Source organism: Hippopotamus amphibius, chromosome 10 (genome assembly GCF_030028045.1).
Source record: "Hippopotamus amphibius kiboko isolate mHipAmp2 chromosome 10, mHipAmp2.hap2, whole genome shotgun sequence".
In the NCBI taxonomy this organism is placed as follows: Eukaryota; Metazoa; Chordata; class Mammalia; order Artiodactyla; family Hippopotamidae; genus Hippopotamus; species Hippopotamus amphibius.
The window spans coordinates 23,622,551-23,646,930 of NC_080195.1; the positions used below are offsets into that span (position 1 = coordinate 23,622,551).

The following is a 24,380-nucleotide window of genomic DNA, read 5'->3' on the forward strand; positions in this document are numbered from 1 at the left end:
CATTTGTGTCCTTTGAAGCACAAAAATTTTGAATTCCAGTTTATCAACTTAAATAATACCAGAATGGTACATAAAAATTCTAAGAAATCTTTGCCTAACCCATGTTTTCAAAGGGGTTCTGTGTTTTGTTGTTAAAGTTTGATCCATTTTTAGTGAATTTTTGTGTACAATGGAAGGTAAGCATCTAAGTTCATTCTTTTGCATTTGGATATGACAATTTTCCTAACACCACTTGTTGAACAATCCTTAATGAATTGCCTTGCTGCTTTGTTGAAATTATTTGACTGTACACATAAGGGTTTATTTCTGGACTCTCAACTCCATTCATTGATCTGTATGTCCCTCCTTACTCCTATACGAGTCTTGAAAACTACTTCTGTAGCTAAATTTTGACATAGGGAAGTGAATGTACTTTTTGTTTTTCAGAATTGTTTTGGCTATTCTAGATATTTTATCCACATAATTTTATATGTATTTTCATAACCAGTTTTTCTAAATTCTATTTTATAAAATTTTGAATTTCTTTTACTTCATCTTTGACCCTTGAGTTATTTTCTAAGTTTCAAAATATATCGGTATTTCTAGAAATAATATAGATTTTTCTATTAAAGAATAAGTATTGATTTTATGATTACTGTCTCACCATTTCCTTAATTTAGGCTTACAGATTCCTAGAGCAATCTATGACAGTGGTATGATTTGTGTTTTAATGATACAAGTCCAAAAGTCCTTGGGAAATACACCTACATACACAGTCACTTGCATACCCATACGTGTATATATACATATATATACACATTTTTGCTCTTAACTTCTAATTGCACTGTAGTCAGAGTATTTGGTGTTATGTATCAATTTTCTGAAAGTTTCTGAGATTTGCCTTTGGCCTAATTGTCAATTTTTATAAATGTCCCATGTAAACTTGACAAGAATGTATATTCTCTGTTGAGATAGAGATGTATATATATTTATTATATCAATTTTATTCAAGTGTGTTCAGATCTTCCACAATTTTTGTTTTACTTTATAACAGAAGTTAGTTGAAATCTGCCACTGTAATGAAAACTTGTCAATCTTTCTCTGCATTTCTAAGACTTTTTGTTTCTAACATACTTCAGGCTATTTTGGTATGTGTATACAAGTTTAGAATTATGAGTTTATTTGTATTGGTCTGATGCTCTTAAATTTTTTCTCAAAGTCTACTTTAATATTTATATAGCTACTCCAGATTTCCTTTGTTTAGTATCTTTTCTTGGTCTATCCCATCTTTTAGTTCCAACCTATCCAAGTCACTCTGCATCCGGTGTGTGTCTTGTAATCAGTTATATAGCTGGATTTTCTGAAAAATCAAATCTGACCCTTTGTCTTTTAACTAGAGAATACAGTTCATTTACACTGAATTACAATTTTGAGATGTTTATACCTATTTCTACCATCTCATTTTCTTATATAAAGACAAAAAAATTTAGTTTTTTTTACTCTGTCTTCCACCCCAACCCTGCACAGCGACTCTGTATTTTCCCTTCTACTGTTTGGAATTTGTACTATACATTTAAATAGTACTACTACTTGTACTAAACTTTATCTGGAGATTGATTCTCATTTCTAGATCAAATGGTAAGGATAAAATATTTTGATTTTTAGAAGATGCTACCCAGCTATATGATATCCTACAGTTTGAGCATATAATCCATAGTTTAAAATGTGAATACTACAAATTACCTAATGAAATGATGTTAGGTAATAAAAATGTCTTTCGTGGCCTAAAAGTTATCAGGTACTATTAAAATTTTTTTTCTCCTGAAAATAAGTCCTATACAAAGAACACTACATTTAAAGTACCTCAACACAACTATTTATTACAGGTCAAGAGATCTTATATGAAGTTTCAAAAGAGTAAAACTTTCATTTAAAGTGTACCACAGTAAATCAATGTTTTTGTTTAAAATGGAAAGTTTATTTGCTCAGTACACCAAGTAGAATGCAAGCACTGTCATGACAAATATACAGAAATATGCAGATCAACAAAAAACAGTAATTTAGTTTAAATGAAGGGAAATCTCTTTAAATGTTATGACAACATACTCCCAAGAATCTTTTTCTCAGTTATACATTTCAATAAAATAAATGGTAATGAATTAAGTGGAAGTTAGCTTGTGAATTTTTCTTAAAAATAAAAATCCAACCCTATTAATCCATGCCAGTTAAACAGTCTAACTAAAATTTCCAAATAAGTGCAAAAGGAGATGGAGTTAGTTACCTTTTTTGCTTGAACAGTCCGGAGGAAAATGGTTACTACAAATACAGCAGGCAAACTGTTAAGACCGACCGATCTAGAACATAGTGTTGAACTAATCTCAGTCTCAAGTTGTGCTAAATGCTCATCATTAGTATGGCACGTTTGGTCCATGATATGGTTTATGCCAAGACAGACCCCAGTTTGTTACAGAAACACATACATTACTGTTGCTTTTTTTGTTTTCTTTTTTAAATATATATATATATATATATTTAAAAAAGCCAGGTACACTTCCACATACAAAGACAGGTTTTCCCAGGAGGAATTTACAAGAAGTAGTCTGGGGTGCGCCGGGTCACATGAGGCTCTCCACGACGAGGTGCCGGGTCAAACTGAAGGCTACAATGGCAAAAAAGCAAATGGTTAAAGGATTTGACTTTGCAGGCAAACGAAATCAATAAAGAACAAGACACTGAGGTAGAAAGAGCGTCCTCATGTGTGCTGTTTATGACTGGAATGACCCTGGGCAGGTCACTGCAGGTGTTCTCTTCCATAAAACTATCTCACAGAACCACGGTGAAGATTTAAGCAGACAAGATGTCTGGTTCGTGTCTAGCATGAAAGGTCTGAGGTGTTTTTATCAATAGAATGGAAGTAATGAGAGCAGACATGCTTGTTTTGTCCTAGATACTAGGGGAAAAGCATTCAGCCTTTCACTATTAAGAATGATGTAATTAGCTGTGGGGTTTTTGTAGATGACCTTTATCAGAGATCTCTTTATCATGAGAAAGTACCCTTGAACAACGTGGGGGTTGGGGTCCCAACCCTCTGCAGTTAAAAATCCAAGTATAACTTATAGCCATGCCCTCTGTACACACGGTTCCTCCCTACCTGTGGTTCCAAGGACCCTGTAGCACCGTAGTGTTTAGAGTACTAAAAAAACAAATCCACATATAAATGGACTCGTGTAGTTCAAACCCATGTTAAGGGTCAACTGTACTTTTATTGTGCAAGGGTGCTGGATTTTGACAAATGCTTTTCCTGGCCTTACTGAGAGGATCATGTGGTTTTTGTCCTTTATTAATATGGTGTATTACAAGAACTGATTTTCATCTTTTGAACAAACTTCATATTCCTAGGATAAATCCCACTTGGTCAGTGTGTAATTCTTTTCATATATGGCTGGATTTGGTTGATATCTTGTTGCAAGTTTTTGTATCAATATATATAAAAAGTATTGGTCTGCAGTTTTCTTAAAATGTTTTTGATTTTGGTATTAGGGCAATATGACTTTTAAAGAATGGGTTGGGAAGTAATCCCCCCTCTTCTATTTGTTTTTTGTAGGTGTTTGTAGAGGACTGGTGTTTACTCCTTTTTAAACATTTGGTCAATTCACCAGGGAAACCAACTGAGCCTAGGCTTTTGCTCTGTAGAAAGTTTTAAAATTATTAATTCAATTTCTTCATTTGTTACAGGTTTATTCCAATTGTCTAATTCTAATTGAATTGGTTTTGGTAGTTCCTCTTTTTGTCTTTCTAGGAAAATTTGTCCAATTTATCCAAGTTACCTAATTTGTTGCTATATAGTTATGGCATTCCCTTACAATGCTTTTTATTACAGTGAAGTTTGTGAGGATTTTGGTGATGTGAGTCTTTCCTCATTTCTTTCTTGGCCAGTCTAGTTAAGTCTTTTCAATTTTGTCAAAAAGAAACAACTTTTGGTTTCACTGGTTTTCTCTATTGTTTTTCTACTATTTCATTTTATTTCCACTGCTAGTTTTATTTCCTTCCACATGCTTGCACTGAGTTTAGTTTACTCTTCTTTTCCTACGTCTGTAAGGTGCACAGTTAGGTTATGGAGGCTGGAAGTCAGAGACCAGGGTGCCAGCAGGTGTGAGTTCTGGTGGGAGCCCTCTTCTGGGTTACAGACTGTCAACTTCTAATTCTATCTGATGTTTAATACAGGCATCTACAGCTATAAATCTCCCTGCAAACACTGCTTTCACTGTATCCCCTAAGTTTTGGTATGCTGTGTTTTCATTTTCACTCATCTCAAAGTATTTTCTCATTTCCCTTGTGATTTCTTCTTTGATCCCCTCAAAGGTTATTTAGAAGCGTCTTAATTTCTACCTATTTATACATTTCCCAGTTTTTCTTTTGTTACAGATTTCTGATTTCATCCTACTGTGTTTGGAGAACATACGTTTATGATTCCAATCTTCTTAAATTTACTGGGGCTTGGGGTATAGCCAAGCACACAGTCAGTGCTGGAGAACGTTCCATGTGCATCTGAGAAGACTGTGCTCTGCTGATGCCGAGTGGAGTGTTCTGTAGATGTTAGGTAAAGTTAGTGTTTCTAAAGTCTTCTATTTCCTTGCTGATCTTCTAGTTCTGTTACTGCAAGTGGCATAATAAAGTCTCCAACTATTGTTGCTGAACTGTCTCTTGCTTCCTTCAATTCTGTTCATTTTTGTTCCATATATTCTAGGGCTCCACTGTTGAGTGCATATGTTTCTCTAATCATCTGACTCTTTATCATCGTGAAATGTCCTTTATGTCTAGTAATAATTTTTGTTTTGAAATCTATTTGGTCTGGTATTAGTAATTCCAGTCCAGCAAATAGTGGTTACTATTTGCATGATATACCTTTTCTCACCATTTTACTTTTGTATTTTTGAATCTAAATTGTTTCTTACAGACCTTATAAAGCTAGATATTTAAAAACAAACACACCAACTTGATAATTCCTGCCCTTCGATTGCACTGTGTTGATGGCTCATTCAGTGTTATTGGTATGACTGGTTTTATATCTGCCATTTTCTTTTCTTTTTAACATGCCTTTGTTTATTGGTTCCTGCTTTAACTGCTTTCTAGTAAAATACTATTTTCTAACACTATTTAAATTCCTTTAATAACTACAGTCATTTTTGTTTTTTAATGGTTGCTCTAGAACTCAGAATACACAACTTGTGAAATTCTACTTCAGATTGATAAATTCTAGTGAATTAAGAGGTATTTACTCCTAGGAGCATATAGCTCCTTTCCATTTCCATTCCCCTTCTTTTTTTGCTATTGATGTTATACATAGTACATGTTACAACGCCCCCAAATTACCATATAGACTTTTTAATATAATTACTATAACACATAATCACTACTTTATGTACTCTATGACCTAGAAGCTGAGAGAGGCGGTCAGTGTGTAGTTATAGATTTTACTGAAAAGTCTCATTTTTACTTTCTTCACATTGTTCCTTTAATTCAAATTTCCAGCGAGTGTCACCGCCTTACTTTAGCACAGCTGGGTTCCTGCCCGCCTCCTCTGTGCTGTTACCGTCAAATCTACGACTACATTTCTATATATTCCATTTCTTTTAAGTTCAACTATACTACAAATATATCCATACTGTGTCATATAGCTGGTTTTTAAGTCAGTTAAGGAGGTGCAATTCTACCAGCTTCTACTATTACTATCTGGTGTGTGTAGCTGACTTACTTTGTGGTGTCATCTGCTCTCAGCCTGAAGTGCTCCCTCTAGTATATGTTGTGTGGCAGGTCTGCCAGTGCCGAATGCTCTGTTTTTGTTTATCTGGGTATGCCCTTCGTTTGCATTCATTCTGAAGTTGTGCTGGCTATGACCTTGGTTTTTATTTTCAGCACTGTGAGATCTTTCACTGCCTTTCTGAGGAGACGTCAGCTGATTATTCCACTGAGATTCCCTTTGGTAAGTCGTTTCTCTTACTGCCTTTAAGATTTTGTCTTTTAGACTCTCAGCACTTTGACCAAGTGTCTGACTGCTCCTGTGTGGGTACAGCCTGATATACGTGTGCAGCCGCCGTGCCCCCCAGAGCTGACCGTGGTGCTCTCAGGAAAGCTCTCCTGCATGACCTCTTTCCCGGGGTGTACCTAGTAGAGCTCTCCTCCTTCCCTCTTGTGCTTGTTGCTACTAGTATCATGGGAGCTATGAGAGCCTTCTTCATCGTCTCCACCATAATACCACTGTTGCAGCAAAATACTCAGGCTTGCAATTCTCGACTCTCTGTCCTAAGTAAGGTTAGTCCTCTCAGGCAGAGGGGAGGAACTTTTTGTTCTGAATTTCTCTGTGAACAGAACTTCTATGCCACTGTTCTGGAGTTGCAGGGAAGTATGATGGCCCACTTCTTAGTGACATCCTCTATTCTAGAGTAGGCGAAGGGCAAGAACTGGGGATACAGCATTCTCTACATACAATTAAAATTTAAAGTTACTTACAAGGAATATTTCAAAGTGTCATCTAATTCCATGATAGCAGCCTGGTTCCCACAACGATAACAGTAATTAGGTGCACTGAAAATGGTAACCACATTCCGATCGTGGCACCAATTGTATCCCTGCAGCATTAAAAAAAAAAAAATCAGTATTTCACCATAAAATCATAATGTTGACATAGGTAAGTTTAGAAAACTAAACTCAAGTTACAAGTGTTCCCTGTGGAAATGCAGTCTTCTGTGTTACCTTTTGTGGTGTCCATCTTTAATACTGTGCATCTGCACTGAGACTCAACTGTGGGCACAGGCTTCTGTTGCATGGAGCTCAGTAACTGTTTTTCTGCTTAATCTATGCTTGAGATCATGACTAGGATATGTATTCAAATTTCTCCCACAATGATGGAAGATATCTGCCTTCCTCACAAATTATGTCAAATTTTGCTTTACGTATTTTGACTCTATTACTAGGTAAGTAAAAATTTAGAATTATTTCCTCCTATAGGACTGGGCCAGTTTTCATCAGCAAAGCTCTCTTTTTTTAAAATGGCCTGCATTATATTTTACAAGGGGAGTTTTCAACTTTGGAGGGGAGTGACAGAACTGTGAAAGCCCTCTTTTTATTTCTAAATATACTTTTGTCTTACAGCCTTTTCTGATTCATATTATTAGCGATATTTTGGAGAATTATCTAGTTGATATACTAATACACCATTTTCCATCCCTCTGCTTCTACTCTGTAGTATCATCATGTTTTAGATAAATCCCAGATAATGGGTGAATTTTGATTATCCAATTTGAAGAGTCTCAGTATTTTAGGGAAGTTAAAATTTTCATCCATTCACATGCCTTATGATGACTGATAGAATTAGGTTTACCTTTACCATATGAATTCATGTTCTTTTTTTTACCACGCTGTTACCCCGCCTGCCTCTGTTGGGTTAGTGAAATTTTCTCTAACATCTTGAAGCCACTCCCTACTGGTTTGGAAGGATTATATTCTATTTATATTCCTTTAGTGTTTAAAAAATAGTAACATCATGGTAGAGAAACCTGGCCGGCACCACCTTAACTAAGTGATCCAAGTTAATACCACCAAGCAATGGGAGAGATCTCATGACCTGATGTGATGTGCCGAGAAGGACACATCACACTGTGAAACACCCACCAAAAATGCATATCCCAAATCACAAGGAAACATCAACTGAACCACAAATGAAGGCTACTTCTACAAAATAAAATTGCCTATAGTCTCCAAAAATGTCAAGATCATGCAAAACAAAGAAAATCTGAGGAATTATTCCCACATCAAAGGGGACTGAATACAGCGTGACCCTGGATGAGATTACAGGCACACCCACTATTAAGTTTTGCTATTAAAAAAAAATATGTTATAAAGGACATTGGTGAGATTATAATTTGAATTTATAGACTTTAAAATTTTTTTATCATTTTATTTTTTGGCTGCACTGCACAGCCTGTGGGATCTTAGTGCCCTGACCAGGGATCAAACCCGTGCCCCCCGCAGTGGAAGCATGGAGCCCTAACCATTGGACAACCAGGGAATTCCCTGAATAAAGCACTTAGATAAAAGTACTATATCAACAAAAACTTCCTGACCTTGATAACTGTACTGTGGTTATTTAGGAACGTCTTATTTTTACAAAATACACGTGGAAATTTGGGTGTAAAGGCAGATCTCACCTGCAACTGACATTCAAACAGTTTAAAAAAAGTAATGTGTAAGGGGAAAGAGAAACAGGAAGGGAGAGACAATGAATGATAAAGCAAATATATTTGAGGAATTTGAGTATAAGACACAAAGTTTTTTGTTACTATTTTTTTTTTGCAACTTTTCTTTAAGTCTAAATTAATTTCAAAAGTGAGATATAATTTTGCTCTGGCCAACTGGTACTTCCCCTACTTGCTAAAACCAGCCAAGTTTTTTCTCCCTTCAGTTAGGTAACGTGGAGGAATGTTTCTGACATTCTAAGTCATGAAGCCTTATTAGAGATACACTGATTTGAAACAGAGATCATCATCATATAGGAAAAGGACATACCTCCATTACAAGTTGGTGAGCACGAGAAACCAGTGTGAGACCATTGGCATGGTTAAATGTTTCAGAGATATCTTGTCCAAATGTGTAGCCAGCACCGCGTGGTGAAATACCCCACCCACCACGATCATCTGGATCTGACCATAACAGGTCACACATTGGGCCCTGGCAAAGAAAATGAAGTACACGGTATAAATTATAAGCAGTCATATTTAACTAATCTAGGGTTACCACAGTGTGGTTATATTCCTTTTTCATTAAAACTAAGTTTACCTCATGTGGAACTTCTTGTAAACGATCCAGGGCTCTTATATGATCCAGTGTATCTATGGAAGGAGAGAGGCCACCATGGAGGCAGAATATCTGTTTACGAATTTAAGAAGAAAATGTATTTGTTTTATTAACTGCTAAAAGTTAACAGAGTAAATAATGGTTACAAATGTCAATCCTAGTAGCTTTGCTTTACAAAATAATATTTAATAATATTTACAGTGGAAAATGTATAAAATACAATGAAAAAAACAAAAAATGTATTATCAGAGAGAGCTGTTAACATTTAAATGTTTCTTCTGTCTTTTTTCTTTACAATCCTACATAGTTTATATAGTGTATTTCCACTTTCTCTAGAATGTGATCTCCGTGCTTCTGACCTACCGTTACCTTTTGTTGGTTACTGCTGACATATAAAAATTTAAAGTTTCTCTTACAGAAAAGACCCTATTGATTCCTGTTACTGGTTCTAATAGTTTTTCAGTTTTCTAAGAGTTTTCTGAGCACATAATCATATTGTTTGCAAAAGTATTTCTGTTATTTTCAATGGCTAGAACTTCCAAAAACAAAATTGAGTAATAGAAGATTTTCTTTGGTGGGGGGAGGGGATGGACCTACTCCCAGGTCCATCCTCCAGGGATTCTAAGTCAGAGATAATAAAGTTTCAGAGGGCATTTTTCTCCTGATTTTGATGAGAAGATTTCTGATGTCATGCTGCTAAGTATACTCAGTGTAAGTTTCTTTATCCAATTAGTGTTATTTTACTCCTTGAGTTTTAAATAATAGGAAAGGTATAGGACTTTGTTTGAATGGTCTTGGTCTGATTTCATTTTTCTGTGCTTGTCATGTCTGGTTTGGTATTGGGGCTATACTCGTCTTACAGATTGAATTCTGAAGCTCTCCATCCTTCCTAAGCTCTGAAACATAGAAATGTTATGTTCTTAATGGCTTGGTAGAATCTGTGTATAAAACTACCTAGACCTGGTTACTCTCCAATTTCTTCTTAGTCTGATGGTCTATTTACATGGCCTAATTTCTTCAAAACAACTTGGTAATTAATATTCTGCTATAATAAATTTCATCTAAGTTTTCAAGTTTATTGGAATAAGGCTGTAACTGTTACTGTGATTTGTAAGTACCTCCATACTTAAAGTAATGCCTTATTTCTCATTCCTAGTGTTTTATGTGACCTCCCTCTATTCTTCTAGATCAGCTTTGACTATTTCTTTAATAACAGACTTTTCAAAAACTGCTTTGGGCCATATTGATCAACTATGTATTTGTTGGCATCCATTTCTGCTTTTATTTGTAATTAACCCTTTATTTTACTGTTTAATTCTTTGTTTATTTCACATTTCTATTTTCTACAAAATAAATGTAATTTATAAATAAATGCATTTCCTTGCATTTCATCCCTTACTTTTTGGTTTACACCTTACTTCCACTTGGTTGTTTAGAAATGACTTTTGAGTGTTAGTAGAAGACTGTGAAAGTTCCCAAGGAGGTAGATTTGTCCTAACTGCTTAGAATCAGAGCCTGTCACTTAACACATGGTGTATAAATAGATGGATCAATAGCTGGAAAGGGAAGCAGGCAGGTGGAGAAGGACTAAGAGAAGAACTTGCTGGTCTCAATGTGTATAAAACGTATCCAATTCCCAGTTCTGAAACTTTAAGTATAAGGGAAAGATGCAGAAAAGGCCAAGGAGATGCAGACAGAATGTCAGGTAAATCTGGACCTTAAATTACTAACAGAAAATCTTTTCCTACTTTTATCTGCCCCCACATACATACCTGTCCATCTACTAAAGCTGTAAGTGGCAGATAATCAAATAGATCTGTAAAATATTTCCAAACATTGGCATTTCCATACTTTCTCAGACATTCATCATAAAAGCCATACACTTGGGTAATTTGTCGGCTTTCGTGGTTTCCTCTCAATATTGTAATGCGTTCTGGATAACGCACCTGGAGGAAAAGGAAAAGAAACCCATGGAAGTATTTTTACTAGTCTGATGCTAAGCACATTAACCTCTGATCCATTTCTTTAAATGGTTCTCTGGTCTGCTAGTATATTAAATGCAAATTCTTTTTCAGAATAAAAAATGTTCTCATTCAGCACCAGGTCCTCTTGATTAACCTTTGAAATTTTTGTTTACAGTCATCCTTCTTCATTACTGTGTATCCATACTCCCCTCACTGGAGTCCTTATTAACTGATAACTATTTTACTGCAATAAAATTATATCTGATGTTTTGTCTCTAACATCTTTTTCATACTCAAATTATCACTAGTCTCCTCAGTCTTTCCAGAACACTATGACTTTTTAATGCTCAACGGACCCAGAAGATCAGAGATCTGGGCCCGAGACAAACTCTCTACAGACTAACTTCTCTCTCCCTTTTATTTCCCACAGGAAGAATGTATTTGCCAATGAAACACAAAAACAGGCCCTGCCAAATCTGGGCAAGATTTCAAATGTATTTATAGTTTCCTTCCTATAACAGAACAGAGAGACATACTTTATGGCATACTTTTTAGTTAGGAATGTGTCTGATAAGAAGTATGAAAAAGCATCAGATTCTGTAAACCGAAAAGCTGCAAACGCATACTTCACACATATTTACTAAGCATCCATTATGTGTCCAACACTAAGCACAGTGTTCAAAGCTAGTGCCAGGTCCACACATACTTAATACATGAATTCTGCTGGTTAGGGACTCATTTCACTTAAGGGAGTATGAGAAATAAGGCAATAAACCATATGTAACATAAATAAGGGATGGGAGAATTAAGTTTCATGATAATTTAGAGTGGAAGGAGTAAAAGCTAAAATGGTTGAAGTCTTCATGGAAGAAACAGGACTTGAGCTGAGTCTTGGCAGAAGGGGTAAGAAATCAGAGTAATCTCAGGAAATCAGATAAAGAAATATTTGGAGATAGGCAGAGCACTGAAATATTTTGACTTGAGGCAAAGAGTTTATGCTACCAACCACTAGCAGCAAATTCAGGCTAGACAGCAGAGGACCAGCCAAGGAGTGTGAGCTCGATTCTGCAGGTAGCACAGAATCACCGAAGAGCTGATTACAGTGAAGGAATGAGATGAAAGTTAAACGAGAGAGATTGAATCCGGCAACAGATGCAAGGTAGACTTGGAGGGGTCAGAGCTGGAAGGCAGAAATAATTAGTTACCATACTATCACACTAATTAAGTGTGAAGTGATGAAGACATGCATAGTATGATAGTAAAAACAGACACAGGAATAACAGATTTTTCAAGGCAAGAATTAAAAAAAAACTTATTAATTGAATATATATGAGGGATAAGTTGACTAGAAATGATTCCAAGACTTTAGCTGTGGACTACGTACAATAATTTATCAGGAGTTGGCAAGAGAGGTTTAATGTATCATTTTCATCTCTCTCTCTTAAAAGATGTAAAGTCAACTATTTTAAGGGGCTATAAAATGAATGGGTCATAAACTATAATATCTGATAAGCAATGCCACCACTCTTGCCTTCTGCCGATTTAAAGCTTGAAAAAAAGAAAATGGAATTTCATTAATCGTACCTTTAATGCCACAAGAAGAGTCACAGTCTCCACAGAATAATAACCTCTGTCTACATAGTCACCCATGAATAGATAGTTTGTATCTGGTGACTTCCCACCAATTCTAAAGAGTTCCATAAGATCATGGAATTGACCGTGCACATCTCCACAGACTGTAACAGGACAACGGACCTCTTGCACATTTGATTCTTTTGTTAAAATTTCCTTCGCCTGTTAAAAAAAAATGAAATCAACAATTAAAAGATTCTATCACAAATTTGAAGGCATTTCTTGTCTATTAAAAGAAAAGCTGGAGAAAAAAACCATCTGAAAGGTGCATTATAAAATCATAAAACTAAAACCACAACAAGACACCACTTTACACCTACTAGAATGGCTAAATAATAAAGAATTACACAAGTGTTTTTGAGGATGTGGAGAAATGTGAACTTTCAAACAGTGTTGGTGGGAATCTAAAATGGTACAACTGCTGTGGAAAACAGTCTGGCAGTTCCTCAAAATGTTAAACATAGAATTACCATGTGATCCAGCAACTTCATCCCTAGATACATACTTAAGAGAAATGAAAACTTAAGTTTACACAGGTTCATGGCAGCATTACAACAGCAAAAAGTAGAAACCACCTAAATGTCCATTAACTAATGTATAGATAAATATGGTATTATTCGTTCAATGGACTATTATTCAATAATAAAAAGGAAAAGAAATGATGTACTGATATATGCTCTAACTTTGAAAACATTAAGTGAAAGAAGACAGTCACAAATGGTCATATATTGTATGACTCAATTTATGTAAAACGTTCAGAATAGACAAATCTAGAGACAGAAGATGAGGGCTGCCTAGGGATGAAGGGTAGTAACTAAGCGGCATGGGATTTCCTTCAGGGGTGATGAAAATATTCTAATAATGTGGTGATGGATGCACATATCTGTGAATGTACTAAAAGCCAGTGAACTGTACACTCAAAATGAGTGACTTGTATAGGAATTTCATCCCAAAGCTGTTTTTTTTTATTTTTAAAAAAAACAACAATCTTGTTTATAGGTTAAAAATATTAGGAAAAGTCACAATTATTCAAATTCTTTTATAAACAAACACCTTCTTACACCAATTCATAGGACAATTTTCAGCTTCTTTATTCCAACTTTTATATTTAAAAGTCAAGTTACTGTTTGGAGGCCCTGAAGTACAGAATTTATATATACACAACAGCAAATTAAATATACTGACTAAATTCAAGTTCATTATACCTCATCTAACAACTTATCCTAATAAGAAAAAGAGCCCAGAATCAGAAAGAAAAAAAGTCTTCCGAAGTACTAAACATTTAAAAATATATGTATCTCCACACCAACCCACCAGGAGTCTCTCAGGCCTTTTCCTGGGCCTATTTACTTGTAATGCACAAAATCCTAATAATGCCATGTGGTAGGCTTCCTGAGCAGGTGCAGAGAGTGGGATGGTCTTCTCCCCACAGGATGAACCTTCACCACCAGAAAGAAGGAAAAAGGAAGGAGTCAAGGAAATAAAGAGCCAGCTTGTTTTTCCTCCTGTGGACTTCTCCACAGTATGACTCCTTTGGATTTCTCTGGATTCGGCACAAGTCTCACCCCTCAAGGTAATGCATCATATCATACTGTCTCACAGCTTTTCCCCTTATTTTTCCTTCACCTTGCCTCCTTGGGCTTGCACTTCCCAAATGAAGGCAGCACTTTAACCCTTGCCTCAGGTTTCATCCTCATTGGTCTACTACCCGTGTCAATAACAGACTGATTTAATTACTGCAGGAAATTGCAATAGCTGGGAAGTGAAGCTTCCTTCCTTATTGCTTTTATTCAAAACTGTTTGGCTACTTTTGGCCCTTTCATTCATTAAGCCTGCCATGTGAATTTTAAGAACTAACTTGTCCAGTCCTATGAAAATCTTGTTGAGATTCTGACTTAAATTGCACTGAATTTACATATCTGGAGCAAAATGGACATCTTTAAAATACTAAGCCTTTCCACTGACAAATAAGGTATTGATCAAGTAATTTGTTTTTCAAGTCAAATGGGAGCAAATAACCAACATTTCGCACAAATATTTAAGACAGAATCCTCAAGTCATGTAACATTAAGAATTTAACAAGCTAACCCTACATTAAAATCTACTAAAGGAACTATTAGCAGAAGCAGAGGAAAGATTACTTACATAGTACCCATGCAGGACAAGTTACCAGGCTGATAGACCATTCACTCTGATGTACACCATCCACAGCAACCACTTGACATATCAAAATATCCCCGAAGAGTCAGGTTCACATATCTATGTAACATCTGTCAAGTGTCTTTTACAGGCCAGGTACCAGAGATTGAATGAGGAACAGGTAAACTCTCCACATCAAAAATGCTGACTTTGACGGGCTTAATTAAACCAAACGAAATAAAAACTTCTACATACAGAAAGAGATAAGAGAAAAAGCCCGGGGAAATATTTACAGCACTCAGGATAACAGAATAATAATGACATCTGTAGTATAAAGATATTTGTAGAATAAGTTACAATGTGCCTCAAAAATAATTGATTCAGTCAATCCTAATAAGAGGTCACATTTTGAGAGGCCCCAGAAACTATATAACAGCATTTGAGAATATAAAGCTCTGAATTAGCCTTCTTTGTTTAAACTATTAAATGGAAGAAGGCTTTTAACTATTTTTATACCAGTTGACTTAAAATGTAAAGTTACATTTTCTGTATTTTAACATCAAAGAGTTAATTTTTAAGTCTAGGTAAGATTTTCTACATTGATGGCTTTATTAGTTTCCAAACTTGTAATAATGAGACTATGAAGTTTTGCTGAAAAACTTTTATTCACTTACTATACTGATATCCTCAAGTTTTAAAAGGAAAAAGGGGTCATGAGACTAAAAAGCTTGGAAATCATTATATTAATGCATCTGTTCTGTTGACCTACGTGTAACATGAAAGATCATGGTAAGTTGGTTCACATTACTACACAGACATGTATCATTCACCTCAACTTGTTTTCAGTGACTATTCTGTCCTATTACACCAATCCAAAATACTGATGTTATTGAATGTGTAAAACAAAATCACAGTGGAAGTCTGTATACCAACTGCAGGAATCACAGTCAGTCTATCTCTAGGTTCATCTATGCCAACTGGATGCCCCTAGCCCATACTTTTAATCTGAAGTGACTCTAAGCAGCAGGGGCAATGGCAGGTTCTACTCCCACACAGGTGTTCTCTCCAGGGTTCTAAATCATTTCTAAGCTATGACTGGGACTGTGACTCCAGTTTCTCTAATTTTTGGTTCTCCAGCTTGCCTTCTGATTCTAGGCTACTAAATATTATTCTGACAAATGACATTTCTGCTTAAATTAGCCTGCTAAACTTCCCAAGAGTTATGAACAGGGTAGTCTGTATTTTTCTTTTTTGCCTATAATTAGTTAGAATAAGACTATGTGCATAGAAATCTTCCAGAAAAATGAGTTCTCCTCCCATATGAAATCTAATTGTGTAACCCTAAAACCTATATACCTTTCAGTTTCTTCACTGAGATTAGGTATCTGTTGGTCTGTATCTAAAATGTGAAGTCTTATCTTCCACATGTGTAATCTGGAAATAGCTATGCTTTCCCAAATTTAAATTCTCTAACTGCTGATTCTTAGCTGTGTGGCAAAATACATTATTTTACTATCATCATGTTACTGAAGTTATCTTTTTTTCAGGGGGGAAGAGAAGACCTTGACTGTGGGTGTGTTTTTCTCATGTAACAGGAAGCCTGGATGTAGGCAGTCCTGGGTTGGTGAGGCTTCTCAAGGGCCACTGGGGCAGAAGACTCCCTTTCCCTTCTCTGCCATCCTTAGGAAACAGAATTGCCAACTCGTGGTCATAAAATGGTGCTGCATCTGTAGGCACTGCATCTGGTATCTCAGCAAGAAGGCAGAAGGGGCAAAAGGCCACCTGCCAGTCTAGTCTATCCACCACACAAAGCATTCCAGGAGTGTCACTGGCCAGCTGAGACACCTGCTCCCTGCTGCCCAATTGGTCACTGGGATGGGGAGAAAATGAAGGCAGAGCTGCTACAAGGTATAATTCCAATCAGAACTGAAGGGAATTTTAGAGATTATCAAGAATCTCCTAAAAGGTCTGACAAACAGATCGGAAATGTCCAAGATCACAAGTGAAACAGCATTTTTACCAAGTTTATTCCATAAGATAGCTTCCCAATTTTGAGGAAAAAAACATCAAACTGAAGAGCACAAATCACTAGAGTTCAGTTGGACCAGATGTCTTCTATTTTTATCATTATTACTAAAAAAAACAAAACAACGCTCAGCTGATGGTTCCAACTCTAAAAGGAAATCTTCATATACGACATTATCTTCATTACTGTCTCACTTTAAATACAGAAATAAAAAGAACCAAAATGTAAATATTATCCAATTCAGTTGTTCTTTTAAGGACACATGGTTATCTTAACCCAGCACAGGCTTTATAAAACTATGAGGATGGGTTAACATATACAATTCACTCTGTGTGTGTGTGTTTTACAAGAATACTTCCTGAGCTTTTATGTACACAGCAGTGAAGTACTTTGTCAGGCCAGAGCCAGCCCCACTCCAATATTTATCTTTACTGAACAGATCCCTGATGTTTCTAAACACTTGATTTATAACTCGAACCTTTTACCGTAAAGTGATCTTACTGTGAGATCACTACGGGTTGCCTTCAAGGAAAGAATATGTTGGACTGGCAGAAGTATATAGTTCATTGGATATTTGGAATTCTCAGTGTAAAAACCTTTGTGTATCAGGGTTCCCCAAGACCACTCCCAGGTTTGGTGGTGATTCACAAGAGAAGATCCACAGAACTCAACACACCGTTGTACTCACGGCTCTGATTTACTACAGCACAAGGATAGAAAGCAAAATCAGAGAAAGAAGGTGGCGCCTGAGGCACAGCCCTGAGTAAACCAAGCACAAACTTCAAGAGTCCTCTTCAGTGGAGCTGCACAGAATGCACCTAACACCTGCAGCAACGAGTTGAAACTACACGTGTGAAATCTGCCAGTTACGGGGAAGCTCAGGTGCCCAGGATTTGTAACGGGGAGCTGGTCACATGGATACCCTCTGCCTAGCATGTACCAAAATTCCAGACTTCAAAAGAAAAGCATGTGTTCAGCATAAACCACACCCTCTGCATAAACAGTTTAGGCACAGTGAACCACTCTTAACAGGAATGGTGGGAATCCTCCCCAAATCCAAGTTTCCAGACACCAGACAAACCTTGAAACGAGGCCTTTCTACAGACAGTGGTCTCAGGACTGCTATGCTAACTCTTTTCTGTACACCGTGTAATTCTGTATGTAATTCTCATGAATGCTTTTTAATGTGACTTAGCACCCAAAGTTTAATTCTAAGACTCTGATAAGACCAAGTTTAAACTGTGAAGTGATGGTAAATGCCACTTGCATAGACGCATCCAGGCAGAAAGCTGTTATTACTGGATGCACTGCTGTATTCCCATCCACTCACCCATTTAAAACATATTTTCTTGTTACTATAAAGTCAAATATGTCTTAGGAAGAGAATTGAGAAAATAAAGCGTTGGGAATGACATTCACATATAATACTTTATTTTTCCTCTACTCGCGTTTTAAGAATGCAGAATGTGTAAATGTCAAGTCTCCCCAGCTTCTCAGCAGGTGACATTCTATTTCTGTTCTTGAGTTGGTGCCCATCAACAGAGCCATAATACCAAAAAGCTACCATATTTGGTTTTGGCAGAGCCAGTATATAACTCTTTTCTTTTCCCTCTATTTACACATAAATAATCTGCTATAAAATATTAGAGGCTACCTCTTAATCCTAGGCAAATTCATCTAAAGAAAGTCATAGAACAGAGTGATCTCCAAAACAGATGAGATTAAATGAAGTTTCAAATCCCACAGGGCTAGGTTAATATAAGTAGGGTGGCCTGTCCTCCTATAGTTACAAGGTTGTTCCATAAATGAGAATTGACTTTTTTTTTTTAATATAAGGAAACAAACCTTTTCTTTCAGTTCAACAACAGTTAAGTGTCTGTATGCCAAGCAATGTCAAGCCTGGAAATACAAGTAAGAATAAATCACTCTTGAAATTGAGAAAGAATAAAGTATGTGTATGTACACAGGCCAAAACAGATTGGTAAAAAAAAAGGTTTTAGGATATTATAACTGTGATCCCATTTAAAAAAAACAATACACCACAAACATCCTCCCTACTCTCCAAAACACATGATTTTTATACACAGAGAACAACCTGGAAAACTACCTGATGTTTGCCTGAGGCAGGACGGTAGTGGACTGGGAAGGTGGGCTCAGCAGTGGAGAGCATTTGCTTGCCCTCTACATTTCTGAGATGCTCAAATTAAAAAAAAAAAAAAAGTATTACTTTTTAAATCTGAAAAAACAACTTTTTAAACTTCAAAACAAATTCTAGATGGCAATAACTTAACTATAAAAACCACCACAATGCTATATTCATATAAGGGAATTTTATTCAGCTACAAAAAGGAATGGTGTACTGACACAAGCTACAACATGGAAGAATCTTCAGCCAGACACAGAAGATTAAGTATTACATGATTCCATTTATGTTAAAAGGTCTAGAACAGGAAAATCCATAGAGATAGAAAGTAAATCCGTGGCTGCCAGGGGATGGGGGGAAGGGAGAATGAGGAGTGACTGCTAGCAGGCACCGAGTTTCTTTTCTGGGGTGGCGAAAATGTTCTGGACTAATATGGTGGAGATGGTTACAAAACTTTATACTAAAATCACTGAATTGTACACTCTTTAGGGTGACTTTTATAGTATGTGAATTATGAGGAGGGACTTCCCTGGTGGTCCAGTGGTGAAGACCCGGGGCTCCCAATGCAGGGGGCCCAGGTTCAATCCCTAGTCAGGGAACTAGATCCTGCATGCTGCAACTAAGAGTCCACATGCCGCAACTAAAAGAGCCTGCGTACTGTAACAAAGATCCTGCATGCCGCAATGAAGATTCTGTGGGCCACAACTAAGACCCAGCGCAGTCAAATAAATATTTAAAAATATATGAGGAAAAAACCCAAAACTAAATGTGAAATACTGCTGTAGCTCAGAATTAGCCTTCTTTGAAGATGACAGTGATTTTAATGCCATTTTTCTTAGAAAATCTAAATTCAGAAAATATAGTTTACACAGTCTAAAATGCAGTGATTGTTCTGGCATTAATTTTATCTTCAATTTCTGGCATTTTGGTTTCCTTTCATCAAAGAGGACTTCAGCCACCAAGTCCTTCATAGCATCTGTCCTGAAAAAAAGACTGAAGGAAACATTTCCTCAAGATCTTCAAAGCAGAATAAAAGGCGTATGTTGCAAGTAAAACTACTCCATATCTATGAACATGATTTTACACATCATATGTAAACTCAAGAAACGATTTTAAAAAGGCTGCTTTCTACCTATTAGCAGTAGTTCATGTTAGTCTAGTTTGGTTTAGTTTCTTTGTCTGCCATGAAAGGCTGGCTTAGGTTAGCATGGAAAATAATTTGTTCAGTTGGTAAAACTGAGTTTTAACTTCATATTCCACTGTAATCATGTCATTCTTTGTTACAGTAAGAAAGAAAGAAGCTACTTTCTATCTATGTCACTGTATTTTAAACTATATCAATGGGCCACTAAAGCTGGCACTAATCCTTGCTCAAGGGAAGTTAAAATGAAAGCAATGGTTAAGCTTTTTGGCTGTTAAGACCATCACTTTTAGCTACAAACTATTAAAGAAAAGTAATTGAGAGATTTTTCTTGACTCTGAAAAATCATTCATTTTTACCAGGATGTATCAATAATTTTCATTAAGATGGTTTTAGGCATTCAGGAATTTAAGCATGTTATTTCACATTAATGAAGTAAGTAATATCCTAAAGATACTTCTGCTTATTTCAAGGCTGAGGCAAGGACCCAGAAACATATCCATAAGTCCAATATAAAATATACGTATTTATCTGCACAAACCTCAAAATTTTTCTAAGTAGGCACTGAATAATCATCAGCATAAAGTTCTGCCAGCATAAAAATAGGCTAAATTTCCTACTTAGAACATCATCACCAAGGTTCTTCAGTATAAAATAAAGTTTATCAGGTCGAAGAGCCTAAAAAATTTCTCTTCCTGAGACTCTACCAAATGTTAACTACAGTGCTAGTCACAGAATGTCCTCAACAGTGCCAGACTGGCTCTCCAGGCACACTATCTTTCTAAATCACTGTGTCTGCTGCTGTTGCAGGAACAAATCACAGAAGCCATCTCTCTTCACACATAAGAGGAATCAAATGTGCAATTAGCTCCAAAGCTGGACTGCTAATTTAAGTTCACCTTAAGAGCTAGTCATCCTCTTGGAAGACATGCCTTAATTATTTTGTGTAAACAATTCTTCTCCACAGAAATTAACCTTGAAGGCCAGACATACCATATCATTCACAGCCATACTTTTTGTAGTTATTCTCCCATTGACATTAGGATGGGTTTTATTTCTGCCACTACCTCAAAACTGCGCTTTTTCCAGTACCACTTTGGTCTTAATTTCAGCTGAGTCCTTTGCGTCTTAGGTAATCTGAGTTAGAATAGGAATTTAATTTTGAGGGAAAAAATCACCGCCATATGATTTAACTTTCTATAGAATAATATTTCTAATAGACTCCAAAAAAAAGTCACGTTATTTAAAAAAAAAAATAATAAACTAAAATCTAGTCATAAAGAATTAAATGCACAAAAGGATGATATTTACAATTAGATGTGACTTTTTATTTTCTCTTATATTTTTTCTATATGCCTGCCATTCTTGACCTGGAAGGGAAGAACAAGTATTAAGTAGACCAAGTGAGGAATTACTACTAAAATTACTACCAACCCCAGTACTTTGTGCTTCAGATAACAGGGACCACAGAAATAATGCAACTGCTTTTTTCAGAGTTCTAGAACCACTATATAGAAAACCTCTTTTGAAGTACATTCTCCACAAAAGTCCTATCAGCGCATCTATTTATTTTGCATCTTTTTCCAAAACAAAATGGGATATTTAAAACAAGATAAAATAGCTATTTTTATTTTTAGCTTTTCTTCATTTAAAACTCATTGCTAATTTCTGGTCAGGACTTGACACCAGTAGTATCTTAACACAGACCCCCCCCCCCCCGGAGATCAGCAGATACTATCACCCCTGTCTCAGAGATAAGGAGTCAAAGGTGCAGAGACTGGCAACCATCAAGCTGTGCAGCCAGCCTCTGAACTCAGGCTGGCTACTAGAGTTGTTATAAACAAACTCTGCACTTGGCAGGAAAAAGGAGGGTGGAGGTAGGGAAATAACATGCAACTCTAGACCAAGATCAGAAGACAGAAAATATACACCACAAAATCTGCCGCAGTTGCTCGAAGGGGGCTGCCACTCTAAGCACTGGTCAGAAGGGTAGAGAGGAAGGAGGACAGTCACTCTTCTCCCGCCCGGCGGCAACCCCATCAAAGGAGTGGAGGACAGAGATAAATGACAAGGGAGTTTCACTTAAAAATTCATGCTTCGTGGAAAAGTATGAACATTCAAAGAAAGAAGCGGGTAAGCTACAAGCTTAAATATACCTCAAAGGTCCTATGGATTGGTAGTCCAATTTATTTAGGAGCTGAAGTCACAATAATCTCTCTGGACAAATACAGAAAGCTTGCTCAAGTGATTAAGGCTCAAGTGTGACATTCTCCTCCCGGAAGACATCTTACTATTATTAGAAAGGCAAAGGGAAAAACCGATTCAACTACCAACTTTGCCCATGACTTCAAGTCTATTATCTACTGTTCACAGTGAGGTTAACTGACTCAGCTCATTTCAGAACTGGATGTTTCACCTGACACTAGAGCCTGAGAGAGAGAGCGATTTAAAACGAGTTTTAAGACATGAAATTATAGATTTACAGGCAAGAAAACTGAATGTCGAACTTAAAGTGGTAAGCAAACAATTTGTCTCAGAACACAAAAATATCATTTGCTTGGTGGTTCTACTTACAGAAATAAATCCTCCTGTGTCAACAAATAATTATTTAATAGACTCACAAAGAAAACAAACTCATGGTTACCAAAGGGACTGGGGGTCGGGGAGTAACTTAGGAGTTTGGGATTAACATATATGCACTACTATATGTAAAGCAGACAAACAACAAGGACCTACTGTATAGCACAGGGAACTATACTCAATATCTTGTAATAACCTATAATGGAAAAAATCTGGAAAAAAAATATGTATAACTGAATCACTTTACTGTACACTTGAAACTAACACGTTGTAAATTAACTAATACTTCAAAAAAAAAGTTATATAATACACAAAGACCCTAAGCAACATTACATTTAGTTTAAAAACACTAACTTAATATTTGCTATTACTCCTCCATTCCTAAGAGGCTTAATTTTAAAAAGTACCCTATAAATGATACTGACAAAATCTTTCACTCTTCAATGCTTTTTGAGGCATCCTGGCTTCCAAACACAATCATGGAGAAAGAATTATGGATTATGGCTTAAAAAAACAAACCAACCCAAAAGCATTAGAGAATAACTTCGTTACTCCTTCACATTCGACCTTTTTACATAAAAATTTAGTCTAAACTATAAGAGATGAACGAGAAAAGGAAGATGGAAAGTCCTAAATAAATAATTCCGGTGGTTAAGAAAACAATGGATGCAGAATTCAGAAAGTTGTCTAAGATCACACAATCAAGGGCGACTGTGAACAGTAAATCACCTGCATATTTTATTACTTTTTGAAAATGAAAAAAACTTTACATATCATAGAAGTATAAAAAACTTTCTGAAAAGTCCTAGCCTGCACGAAAAAAATCCCATTTATCGTTTCAGGCAAGCACTGTTGCCAAACTTAAGACATGCCGTCTTGTTTCTGAAAAATCAACATTTTTGCTTCCAAAGAGCCTCTTAACGTGAAGACCAGTCACCATCTGTCGCAACTAAAGTCAACTTCTATTTTAAAAATCAGTCTGCCATCACACCCACCTCTCTATAAACAAATGCTTGACGCATACCAATTTAATGATTTTTGAAGGGCCGAGGCACCTGGGAAAAAACCTAGGTCTATTACCAAGCGCGTTCATCTTTTAATAGTCACAATGCCCAGGTTCGTTTTCGGTGTCTTTTCAGCGACGAGATTGCATGAGATTCAGCTGCCCGGCAGCTAAAGCACCGAGACTGCTAGTCCGGACGGGAAATGCTGGGGTGTCAGCAGTCCCCACCAAAGCGTCGGCGACCCCGATCACACTCAGGACGTGGATTCCGGGGGCCACGTTGCCCCCGCCCACCTACCCCGGACCCCGCAGGCCAGGACCCGGAGCGTCGGGCCCGGACCGTGGGCTGGGTCCCCAGGGAGTCCTGGGAGGGTCCGGACCCGGGCCGGGGGAAGATGCCCAAGCCCGCGCGGGTCCCCGGATCTGCGCGCCGGGCACGCGCCGGGCGTCCCGGGAGGGGGGGCAGGGGAGAAGAGGGGGAGAGGACAGGGCGGGGAGGGGGGAGGGGAGGGGGAGGGGAGAGGAGGAGAAGGAGATTGAGGGGAGGAGGGGAGAAGGAAGGGGGTCCCCGCCCCCACACAGCCCGGCGCTCCCCGCCCGCATCTCGCCCCTCTTCTCGCTCACCTTCTCGCACAGCGTCCGCACTTGGTTCTCGTTGAGCTGTTTACACTCGTTCAGCTGCTCGACCCACTGGTCCAGCTCCTTGGTGAACGCCTTGTCGTCCATGGCGGCCCGAGCCCCTCCTCCGCGGCCTCCCGCCGCCCTCGTCGGCCCCGCGCGCCGCTGCCCTCGCCCGCCGCCGCCGCCGCCGCCGCCAGCTCCCAACGGGAGAGGAAAGCGCCGGGGAGCGCGCCCCCGGGCCCCGCGCCCCGCCCAAGCCCCGCGGGCGGCTCCGGGCGCGCGGCCTCCGGGAGACCCCC

At 37.5% G+C, this 24,380-nt stretch overlaps 1 protein-coding gene across 3 annotated transcripts; it reads right to left on the reverse strand.

The window, feature by feature from the left end:
* Nucleotides 1-1,935: 1,935 nt before the first annotated feature.
* Nucleotides 1,936-24,206, reverse strand: PPP2CB (protein phosphatase 2 catalytic subunit beta). Of its 3 annotated transcripts, XR_009047716.1 has the most exons (8): nt 24,085-24,206; nt 12,381-12,590; nt 10,605-10,778; nt 8,815-8,904; nt 8,545-8,706; nt 6,490-6,608; nt 4,442-4,566; nt 1,936-2,638 (listed from the first exon to the last, which is right to left on the reverse strand). XR_009047716.1 is itself a non-coding variant. In XM_057696990.1 (7 exons), the coding sequence occupies exons 1-7, from the start codon at nt 24,184-24,186 to the stop codon at nt 2,566-2,568; spliced, it is 930 nt and encodes a 309-aa protein (XP_057552973.1). In that variant the 5' UTR covers nt 24,187-24,206; the 3' UTR covers nt 1,936-2,565. The 3 variants fall into 3 exon arrangements, 2 of the variants coding, with proteins under 2 accessions (XP_057552973.1, XP_057552974.1); XM_057696990.1 differs by lacking the exon at nt 4,442-4,566; XM_057696991.1 differs by lacking the exons at nt 4,442-4,566; nt 10,605-10,778.
* Nucleotides 24,207-24,380: the final 174 nt, after the last annotated feature.